The sequence below is a fragment of the Symphodus melops genome, assembly GCF_947650265.1.
Source record: "Symphodus melops genome assembly, chromosome: 9".
NCBI lineage: Eukaryota > Metazoa > Chordata > Actinopteri > Labriformes > Labridae > Symphodus > Symphodus melops.
Window position 1 is genome coordinate 12,941,364 of NC_136699.1, and position 10,728 is coordinate 12,952,091.

General features: G+C 43.1%; 1 protein-coding gene across 2 annotated transcripts; it reads left to right on the forward strand.

The window, feature by feature from the left end:
- The first annotated feature begins 2,824 nt into the window (after positions 1-2,824).
- On the forward strand, positions 2,825-10,247 carry wfs1b (Wolfram syndrome 1b (wolframin)). 2 transcript variants are annotated; one of them, XM_079353076.1, is made up of 10 exons: positions 2,825-3,018; positions 3,932-4,309; positions 5,561-5,637; positions 5,838-5,982; positions 6,113-6,286; positions 6,401-6,481; positions 6,764-6,924; positions 7,197-7,433; positions 7,568-7,686; positions 7,902-10,247. In XM_079353076.1, the coding sequence occupies exons 2-10, from the start codon at positions 3,934-3,936 to the stop codon at positions 9,433-9,435; spliced, it is 2,904 nt and encodes a 967-aa protein (XP_079209202.1). In that variant the 5' UTR covers positions 2,825-3,018; positions 3,932-3,933; the 3' UTR covers positions 9,436-10,247. The 2 variants fall into 2 exon arrangements, with proteins under 2 accessions (XP_079209202.1, XP_079209203.1); XM_079353077.1 differs by having other exon boundaries at positions 5,564-5,637.
- The last annotated feature ends 481 nt before the right edge of the window (positions 10,248-10,728 follow it).

Sequence of the window (10,728 nt, forward strand, 5' to 3'; positions counted from 1 at the left end):
TTTTCCACAACATAAAATGGAAGGCTGAAAATGTTGTCCTTTGTTAAACATCTCATCCAATGAATACTCCTGACACTTGAAGTTACCTTTTCAAGAGGAGAAGCTATACTCTATCTGTTGTATGACATGTTCTATAATTGCTGTGAAGGAAGGATTCATAGTATAAAATTGAATCATTCTGATGATGCCATCTGGGGGTATCTAAGTTTGAGTGCTAAATGTTTAATACAAACTCAAACTAACAAGGTTCAAACTGGAAATGTTAGAGTTGAAAAGACTTTAAGAGCTTTAAAAGACTTTGGGGCTTTAAGAAGCAAGGAACATAGTTTGTATGAATTGATGTATGTAGATATAGATGTAGAATGAGTGAGGGTGCAGCATTATGAAATTTGAAGCATACTAAAGAGTTGAAAAGTCGTTCAATGTTTCTTGAATGTCCCTATAAAACCCCTTAAAGGCAAAACACAACCGAGTCCGGAAAGCAAAAAAAAATGGTTCTCAAGGGCTGTGACTCAAGGCATCTGCTCCTACAATTACTTATTTTTTCCATCTTTTCTTTCACTGTATATTTGATTTTTTTCCACTCAGGCCTCAAAATAGCCACTGATCAATACAGAAAAGAGCTGGCAGCTAGAGAAGGGACTGGAGCCACAGAAAACAGTGGACTTTTCCCCAATTATTGTCAAAAGAGAATAGGGAGGGCCTGCCTGTATAAATTAAGCATAAAGTAAGAGTTTCTGATAACAGGTTCATGTGAATATGCTTAATGGTATGAGAACATTTGTCAGTGGCAATCCCTGTCTGAGAAGTTTCTCAAATGTAATCAGATGTTTATGAAAGACAATTATAAATACCAAACACTATTATGAATTCCCAGAGTATCACAGTGGGCTGCATTTCTTCCAACATGTCAGCCCATTCCAGGGAGAGAAACTTCAAAGGTCAGAACAGCGATTGGGCTGCATTAGCTATGGAAATACTCTCCACACCAGTCAATGTCTACTCTCACATTACACCCACTGGTTGCTATGGATACTGACCATATCTCACCTCCTCCTCCTCATGTCTCTCTTCCTGGGAGAGTCTTTGCCAGTGCATGGGGAGACTGCGGGTGGTGGCCTGTGATGTATATACAGGGACTTGTTACCTAGAAGGAGATGAAGAGGGGGTTGTTTGTTTGGATGGATGACTTTCTATTCTGTCATGCAGCAAGTAGAGAGTGCAAATGATATCCCATGCAGGCAGAGCATATAAAGAACAGAGACGACGGTGAAAACTTAATCACTTGAGCCCGAGGATAAGTCACTGCTTCTCCAGGATAAAGAGAAGGGAAACAAGCAGACCAAAGCAGAAAAACCAGCTTGTTTCAATTTTAAATCACTCAAGTAATGACCACATGGTGAAATCCTGCACGTGTTGACTGTGGCTGTTTCTGGCAGGGGCACTGTGGCCCCAGCAAATCTGCTCGGATTTGCATAATCAAAAGATTTGGACACATAACAAGCTCATAATTACAACTATCTGTCTGAAGCTTTTCTGTGGGAACTGCTTCTATAATTGCATAAACCATTTAAAAGAGAGCTTGACTAGGTGTGCACGTGAAAGACCAAAAACAGTCCAAGGGTCCTGCTTATCCCCTCAACTGGATTGTGGTAATCTACTAATTGAGGGTCATTTACATAACTGCTTTAAAGCAGCTGCAGTTAAGCAATTACTGCCCCTATTTATTCCTTTCCCACAATGTGGCATCTACTCTCATTCCCAGACTTTTAATCTCCCTGTCCCCGGAGTCCTGTTGCTTTTCCTTCTGTAAGTCCTTTAACTGTCTGCTTTCCTTCCTTTTCCGCCTCAGTCTCCCTCCTCTGAACTGTAATGGTATCTTTTCTACCCAATGACTTGAAGAGCAAAAAGTTACACCTTTTAACCTCAGTATAGTTTTCCCAATCTAAGTAACTGGCAGACAGTGGCATATGAATCAAGTCATTTTGCATCGTTTTTTTGGGGGGGGTGAACATCAAATCCTACAGAAAATGCTTAAACAAACACCTAAAATTGTAACTCTTAAATAACAATATGTGTGTTTTACTATTCTCCTCAAATAAAAAAGATGGGCGTAAGGAGTAAATATTTCATACATGTTTTTTTTAGCATATTGATGGCAATGCAAAAGATATATGGTTTTAGTCATCATAAATTATCTGTAAATGTCCTAAATCTAAAAGGTCATACATGAGGTAAGTGGGATATGTTTAATGTGTTATCATATTTTTTAATACTAAAAAAATCATAATTTGAAAATGTTAAGAATGTGTGATGTAGTGCCATCTTCTGGTAGAATAGTGGCAAAACCTTTATGGCCAGTAAAACAGATCCGGGAAAACCGAATGTGAATATCTTTCTAACTTTACCGAAGTCATACAGTAAACACCCACTTCATTCAGATGTCTCTCAAAAAGAAAGCTGCATGGTCAGCGTTATGCTTAATGTACTGGTGTGACGTAAATGCGCCTACCTGTGCAGAAATCTGCAGGAATATTTTGTACTTCTGGAAGTTGTGTCAAATGATGTGAACTCGACTGGCACATCATAGTATGGATAATACAATATTGTATGTAACCAAAAAGAATCATACTGACACAACAACTGGCCTCGCAAGTGATCTTACAATCAGCAACTTACCACATATGAACGTTCTCTGCAATGGACTGCTTTTGACTGTGACAATTCGCGGGACTTCCTGCGTTTGCAACCAATCACGATCCCACTTTAAGAGGTAGGTCTTTAAATGTGTCCAATCACATCACGAAGGACACGAAGTGGGCGTGTCCTTCGTGTGGAGCAGCTGGCAGACTCTCCTGAGTTTAGTGTTTATAGTTTGTCCATAAAGGAAACCAACGAGCAGAGGGACATTACTTAAGAATGACTTGGGACATTGAATAGGACAGAAACTGAGATATCTCTGGAATCATTTTGTGCACTCAGAGGATTTAAATAACAAAAGGCGTGTTCGTGGTAAAGGTGAGCAGGACAACAGCAGAGACATGTTTGAGGCTTATACATGTTAGCATTAGCGGCAAACTACTATTTGTTACATATATCACTGTCTGCTGTATGTGTGCTTGTTATGTAAAGACAGTGACACTGTATGTATTACGCTTATAGTTAGCTAAGGACCAGGACTGAATAGTTTGTCGGCTGCAGTGAACATGTCATTTGATCCTCGCCTTGCTGGCCAAAGGGGGGTTCCCTGAATTATAACAGGACAGGACTTATCACGTTTCCAGTCAGGACACTTGGAAACGTGAAGGATGTCTCTTTCTCTACGTAGATAGATAGATAGATATGGCTCACTTGATAATGCTATAAATAGATTGTGTCAGGGAATGTCTTCGCGGAAAACAGAAGGTTAAGCATCGCAAAGCCAAACTAAACTCAAATGCAACGTGGATTTTAATTTATTTTAGGCCATACTCCTCAGATTTTAAAGACCCATAGGCTGTGTTTTTGGGACTGAATTTATAGTTTGAAGCTAAAATTGATCATTTAAATTGATCTAGTCAAGTCTTTTTTAGCAACTATAAACTTCTTTAAGGTTCATAAATACCCTTTAATGTGCCGTTTAATGTGCATATGTTAAGATTTGTCCACTTGGTTTAAGTTTATTTGGTTTCAGGGAGATATTTAGTGATTTGTTTGTGCATTATAGTCTGAGCCTGAGGAGTGTTGAAATAAAACGAGAACTTACTGTCATTTACTTCTCCTCAGAGGCCTTCTTCCTTCTTATTCACACCCTCTTTCCAAATATCTTTCTTTTTACATTCTGATGTTGAACATGCTGCCATGTGTCTGAAGCAAATGTTTTTTCAATAATCACTTTTATTGGGGTTGAAGTTCTTCTTGTGACTGATTTGCTTTCTGTTGTTATTTTTAGCCATGGAACCTTTGCTGACCAGAGACTCGGCAGCCCCAAAACCCAGCTCCTCGTCTCCCTCCCCCTTGAGGCCTGACTCTCCCTCTTCCATCCCATATTCTACCACGACCACACCACCATCAGAGCGCCTCAAGCCAAAGCTCACAATGCCTACCCCTCCAGCTACGCCCTCGTCGTCTGCCTCGGCGGCCTCTCCTCGAACATCTCCAGGTCTCTCCTCTCGTTCTTCCTCGCTGCCGACGCCGCCTGTGTCGCCTCTTCGCCAGCCTATGCGGAACCCCTCTCTGGTTGGGAGATCTCAGCTCAATGCCTTTTCTACAGGAAGTAACGGCTCCACAGCTGCCAAGGCTCCACAGCCACCCACTCCACCCGAACCAGGTGAGATTCATACTCGGTTTGACCTGAAACACTTTATTTACCTCATGTATCTTTACTTCACCACGCAGTGCAGCAAGCTCCAACAGTTTACGGTTTGTGCTGCAGTGTCACCATGGCAACCGTAGACATTTACAACAACATGGAAATCTGCCTCTCCCGCTCTGCCGACTTAAGGGGAAAAAAACCTGTCTCAACCAGTCTTTATATAGAATCTAATGTGTTCAGACCAACCATATCCTAAATGTAGTTCCCATAGTTATAGATCTCTTGGCTGCAGTGGGAATATCACATGTTCAATGGTTGCTTGACTTCGCAGTAATGTCTAGATATTTAAATATGGGGAATTTTTGAATAGCTAGACTGGAAGGTGTGAAACTAAACACCTCAGTTATTTCATTTTGGGGAACAGTTTTCCCTTGGACATTTGTCCGAGTTGTCAAGATCCAAACAGACACTCATCTTTTAGCTATCATGTAAAAATACAAGACAGATTGCATCACTGTGTAAGCTAGCAGCGGCTGTTGACTGCCCTGAACAAACAGTTATTTTGAGGCGGTGAATCAGGCTGTGTGCTGCAGATCGGAATTGCATTTCCTTTTGCTTACAGTGTCAGACGCAGACAGACCACCTCTGCACTCACCACTATCACTTACAGCCAGCAGGCTTTTCACGTCTTGGAGAGAGTTTCCACAGTTGTTGCTATCTCAATCTTTTTCTCAGTATACAGGCCTAGAGAGATTTCCTCACTTTATAAGTCCAAGAAATCTGACAAATCCTTTTAGTGGAGAGGCTGTGTCTTTTGTCGAGCTCTGGGATTACTCATGTCACTGACCTGCACATTGACCATGACTGTTTGTGTGTTTATCTCTGTGTTATATGTGCACGAGCATTTAAGATAATAGAAAGAGAAAGTCTGGTGGTCACTCTTCTGTTTCATGACTAGAAAGCTGGGACAGACAGACGTTTGAATGTTGTGTTGTGGGGGCAAATGATAGTTTGATTTGTGTGTCATTCAGATCTCATTCAGTTGAATGGTTTTAAGGTAAATTGATAAACTGGCCCGGGGAATAAAGACAAAACATATTTTTCATCTACTTTTTCACTGTAGACAAAATGAAAACCTCTAGCCACATAAGAAGTCAGCTGCTGTTTTTTTTAAATTTGTAGTGTACTGTGCTCCTGTTTTAAAAAAAAAAAAAAAAAAAAAAAACACTTTGGCATGCTACATCACTTATTGTCTGTTTCCGTCAGAAGAGCCAGAGGAGGAGGTCAGTTTCGAGGATCTGGAGGAGAGAGCAAAGTCTGGAGATGCTAAAGCACAGAGCAAGGTCAGTGTCACAGAAACATATGTCTAATGCTATTGACTTTATTTACCATATGTTGCTGCACACAGCAGATCAGCCAAGTCATGACAAATGTTGTTTCACAGTGACACATTGATGGGAAGGACGGGTCAAATTAAGGCTTGCAGAGCAAGTATAAGAGTCTAAGTGTGTGTGTGTGTGTGTGTGTGTGTGTGTTTGTCCAGATGGGGCGTTATTTTCTCGCACTGGCAGAAGAACAAGATGAGGAGCTGAACAACTGCACAGCGGTCACTTGGCTCGTCCAAGCTGCTAAACAAGGTCGCAAGGATGCCGTCAAACTGCTGCAACAGTGCTTAGCGTCCAGGAAAGGTACCAAATGATCCCCTGCCACCATCATTGTAGTTAAAATGGTTGATTTGGTATGAATGAACTATAAAAGCCTTCATCTGATGTGGTTGACATTTCTTAATCAGGGTGCACATTTTTGGGTTTTTTTCAGGCATCACTCTAGAAAACTTTGAGGAGGTGAAGAAGTTGTGCACAGAGACGCGCTTCGAGAGAGGAGTCAGGAAAGCAGCTCTGCTGATGTACTGGAAACTGAACCCGGAGAGGAAGAAGTCTGTGGCCGTTTCAGAGATGTTAGAGAATGTTGAACACGTCCACACAGAGCCAGGTATGACAGGGGATGTTTGTCATTAAGACATAAACATTTAGCAAAGTGTTAAAAAAAGAGAGAGACAGATAAATTCAGACCGGCTGCAGGTGACGTTTTTTTTTGTCTTTACAGGTACACCCGTCTCCCCGGGTCCACTCAACAGCTCTGCTAAGAAACAGAGGAGAGTCCTGGAGTCTCTGGTGACCAGTGAGGGTATGTGTGCTTTAAAACTGAAGGGTGTCACAGAAGTGCTTATGTGGAAGCTACTTCAAGATAACTAAATCTACTATTGTCACCAGCTCACTAACAAGATTTGTGCTGTTTAAATTTAATTTTAAATATGATAAAATGTCAAAGTAGTAAGGATAAGTGGGGTTTGAGGAGGGGACTCGAGAGTCTCGCTGGTGTAATGTCTCTGCACACTTCTGGTTCAGCACCGGCTGATTCCACTGACGACGCAGAGAGTAACGCGTTTCTATCCCTGTGTGCTTGAAGCCTCCTCCCATGTGGGTCTCGATGATTTTGTCGAGATGACGAAGAAGTACGCTCAGGGCGTTTCACCTTCGCCGGTTCTGGCTGCAGCAGGAGGCGACGACGACGACGACGATGACGACGTTGTGGTGAAGAATCCAGACGAGCTGCCTTTACACCAAAAGGTAGGAACCTCCTCACATCGGGAAAGATGTGAGCGGTGTCTGCTGTCCATGCTCGCCTGTTTGTACCTGTTAGTCTTGTTTTATTTCCTCTTCACCTCAAATGTCTGCAGTCATGAGTTCGGAGTAATGCATTAGCATTACTAACCGTTATTAGCCCTGTCTCGACTTAAGTTAAACATGTATTTATACGTGTGAATAAACTCAATTCTTAGGTCCAGTCGGAAACTCACAAAATGCTTTTCAGTGACTCTTCCCTTCTTCTCCTCCTCCAGCTGTTGAAGTTCCCTCTGTACGCTCTGCTCGAGATAAAGGAGCACCTCATTGACTGGGCGTCCCGGGCTGGCATGCAGTGGCTTAGCGCTCTGATCCCCACTCACCACGTCAACGCACTCATCTTCTTCTTCATCATCTCCAACCTCACCATCGAGTTCTTCGTCTTCCTCATCCCGCTACTGGTTTTCTACCTCTCGTTCTTCTCCATGGTCATCTGCACACTGCGAGTGTTTCAGGTCAGTGACGAGTGAAGGTGGACACTTTTTAGGGTTCACGTGGTCTTTGTAGAAGCTTTGTATTTTTGGACTCGAGTGGAGATGAACTTATCTCAGAGGTCCCGCTGACGTGTAGGTTGATCTTTTCTCGACAGAATTCAAAAGCGTGGGAGAACTTTCGGGCCCTGACTGATCTGCTGGCTCACTTTGAACCCGGTCTAGATCTGGAGCAGGCTGAGACCAACTTTGGTTGGACACACTTAGAGCCTTATTTGTAAGTACACGTCTGTTGGCATATTAAAAAGCTTAAATCTTTGCATAGTTGTCCAAAAAACATAGTTGTTTTTGTGTAATAGAACAAACACAAAGTAATTGTTTTAGTTTTAGTTTTTTTTTTCACCCTGAACATTACCAACATGTAAAAACACGACATGCTTGAACAGCAAAGTTTCTGAATTTAAGCTGACAGTTTTTCTTCATGTTCTCCAGGTACTTTCTGCTCTCTGTGATCTTTGCCGTTTTCTCCTTCCCTGTTGCTGATAAATCCTGGATCCCGTGCTCGGAGTTCGCCGCTGTCGCCCTTTTCTTCACCGTCACCGCCTTCCTCAGCCTTCACGCCTCGGCTCAGCTCTTTGCCCGTAAAGCTCTCCTCACAGAGGTCCTCTCCGGAGCGTGCTCACTCACACACATCCTGCCCGACTCCCTCTGGTTCCTCAGGCTGTTTGGGATGACGTTCATCAAAGTGCCTCTGGGGGACATGGTGGCGTTGAACCTGGGGATGCCGTGGCTGCTGTATGGGCATCTTTTCTATCTCCTCTTCCGTATGGCCCAACTGAGAGGCTTTAAGGGAACCTACCTGTGCCTGGTGCCCTATCTAGTCTGCTTCACCTGGTGTGAGCTCAGCCTGGTGTTCCTTAATAACGCCTCTGCTATAGGACTCATCCGAACATGTGTCGGCTACTTTCTCTTCCTCTTTGCTCTTCCTATTCTCTCTCTGGGCCTGGCTGCAATGTTAATCATCCAGTTGCTGCAGTGGTTTCTCGCTCTGGAGCTGACAAAGATGCTGGTCACACTGACCGTTTGCTTCGTCCCAGTCGTGCTGAGGCTCTGGACCCGCTTTAGCCTCAACCCCATCGTAGTTTTTCGCTCCTTGTCTGGGAGCAGCGTCGTCAAACTCATCCTAGTGTGGCTGAGTGCGGTGGTGCTCTTCTGCTGGATGTACGTGTACAGGTCAGAAGGCATGAAGGTGTATAACTCCACCTTGACGTGGCCCGAGTACAGCAACATGTGCGGCCCTCTGGCCTGGAAAGAGTCCAACATGGCTCAGACTCAGATTCTCTGTTCTCACCTGGAAGGGCATCGCGTCACCTGGACCGGGCGCTTCAAATATGTGCGCGTGACCGACATCGAGAACGGGCCGCACTCGGTGATCAACTTACTGCCTGTGTTTATGGGCAACTGGATGCGGTGCCTCTATGGCGAGCCGTACCCTTTATGTGAGGAGGCGAACAGCACGACAGCCGAGCAGCAGCCCCTGCCTGCCCCGGCCCCTCGCCCAGAAGACCCCCTCTGTAAACTGAAAAGACTGGCCAAGCACGAGTGCCACATCAAACGCTTCGATCGATACAAATTTGAGGTGACGATGGGAATGCCTCTGGAGAGGAAGTCAAAAGATGGGACGATGGTCGAGGACGAAGATGCCACGAAGGACATCGTCCTGCGAGCGAGTAATGAGTTTAAGTCTGTGCTTTTACACTTAAACACGGGCAGCCTGGTGGAGTTCAGCACCATACTGGAGGGGCGTTTAGGCTCCAAGTGGCCCGTGTTTGAACTTAAAGCCATTCACTGCTTGTCATGCAGGGATGCCAACATTACCACTCGCAGGCAGTACAAGATCGAACACGACTGGAGGGGCACGGTTCAGAACGCTCTGCAGTTTGGTTTTGACTTCTTCTTTAACCCCTTCCTGACCGCTCAGCTGGAGCAGCACTCTGAGACAGAGACGCAGGAGGAGGAGGCGTAGAGGGAGAGAGACATGCAGTAAAGGAGGATCACTTGGTAACACTACACTGTTCTTTTAGAATTACAGTGACCATGAACTGTAGGATGGTGGACAGAGTACTACTGTAGAATCAGTCTAAGTGTGTGTGTGTGAGTGTGTGTTTGCATTTTTATAGCTTTAGAGCCATACTGTATGAAACTCAAAATACAGTGTGATAAAATGTATTCAAGGGGAGAAAACCGAAATGTAAGTTTTTTTTAGAATTAAAAATGAACACTAAACAAAAAAAAAATCTTCTAAACCTCTGAAGGTGGTCAGTTAAGCATTTCATTAAGTCTAATCATGTAATTTATTTAGTTTGTTTCGCTATCTCTGCTGCGACCATTTGAACATGTTTATCAACCTGTTTCTGATGTTGTCTTTGTTTTTGTTTTGTTTTTTTCAAACAAAAGCTCTTTGATGCTGATAATAACTCGTACGGATTTCCTTTGTTGTTGAGCTTTAATCTTCGTGTCATACGCCAAGTACGTTAGCTGCTCTTTCAAGTGCCTTAATAAACTTCAATTCAATTAGATAGAGATGAGACTTTATCATGTTTTCAGTGCTTATATGTAAAAAAAAAAAGCTCATCTGGAGCTGTGCTTGTATTTATTTCAGAGAGGTTGTCCCTGTTCTCTCTCCTCCCTTGAGTTTGGAATGTCTCTGCTGTGCAGAGATTTGATCAAATAAATGTTTTCAGCCCGACTGTTGATCTGTTGTGTGTTAGGATGTCACTACTGTTTTCTGTATCGTGACCAATAAACTAAATAAAAACATTTATTTGACTTCTTTAATTTCATATAAATTGCATTATATGACTTCTAAACACAATTTTATAAACTTTGAAGTTGTGCTTTTTGTTGTTTTTCCTTTTTTGCTCACACTAGAAATGAAACCACGTTACTGAAGACGTTGGACATAACATGGCAGTAAGAAAAGCAGGTGTGGTAAAAAAAATATCAAACTAATTTAATAACTGTTCAGTTAATAAATGTACGGATCCCAGTGTGGTGAATACTCACCATTGTAATGACATTAATGGCCACACCGGGAGGCTTTCATATCTGTAATAACTCCTTTTTGTCACTAGGTGGCGCCTCAGCCTTCGCGTATACTCTGCTATCACAGACTGATGATGACGCCTCATTGGCCCATATTTAAGTTGATGCTAAAAAGTGTACACGTGCACATGATAGCCCTGACAAAGTGACGTTTGTCTCGAATACAACAATATACTTACTTAATACAACAATAAAAATCACAGATGTACGCTCA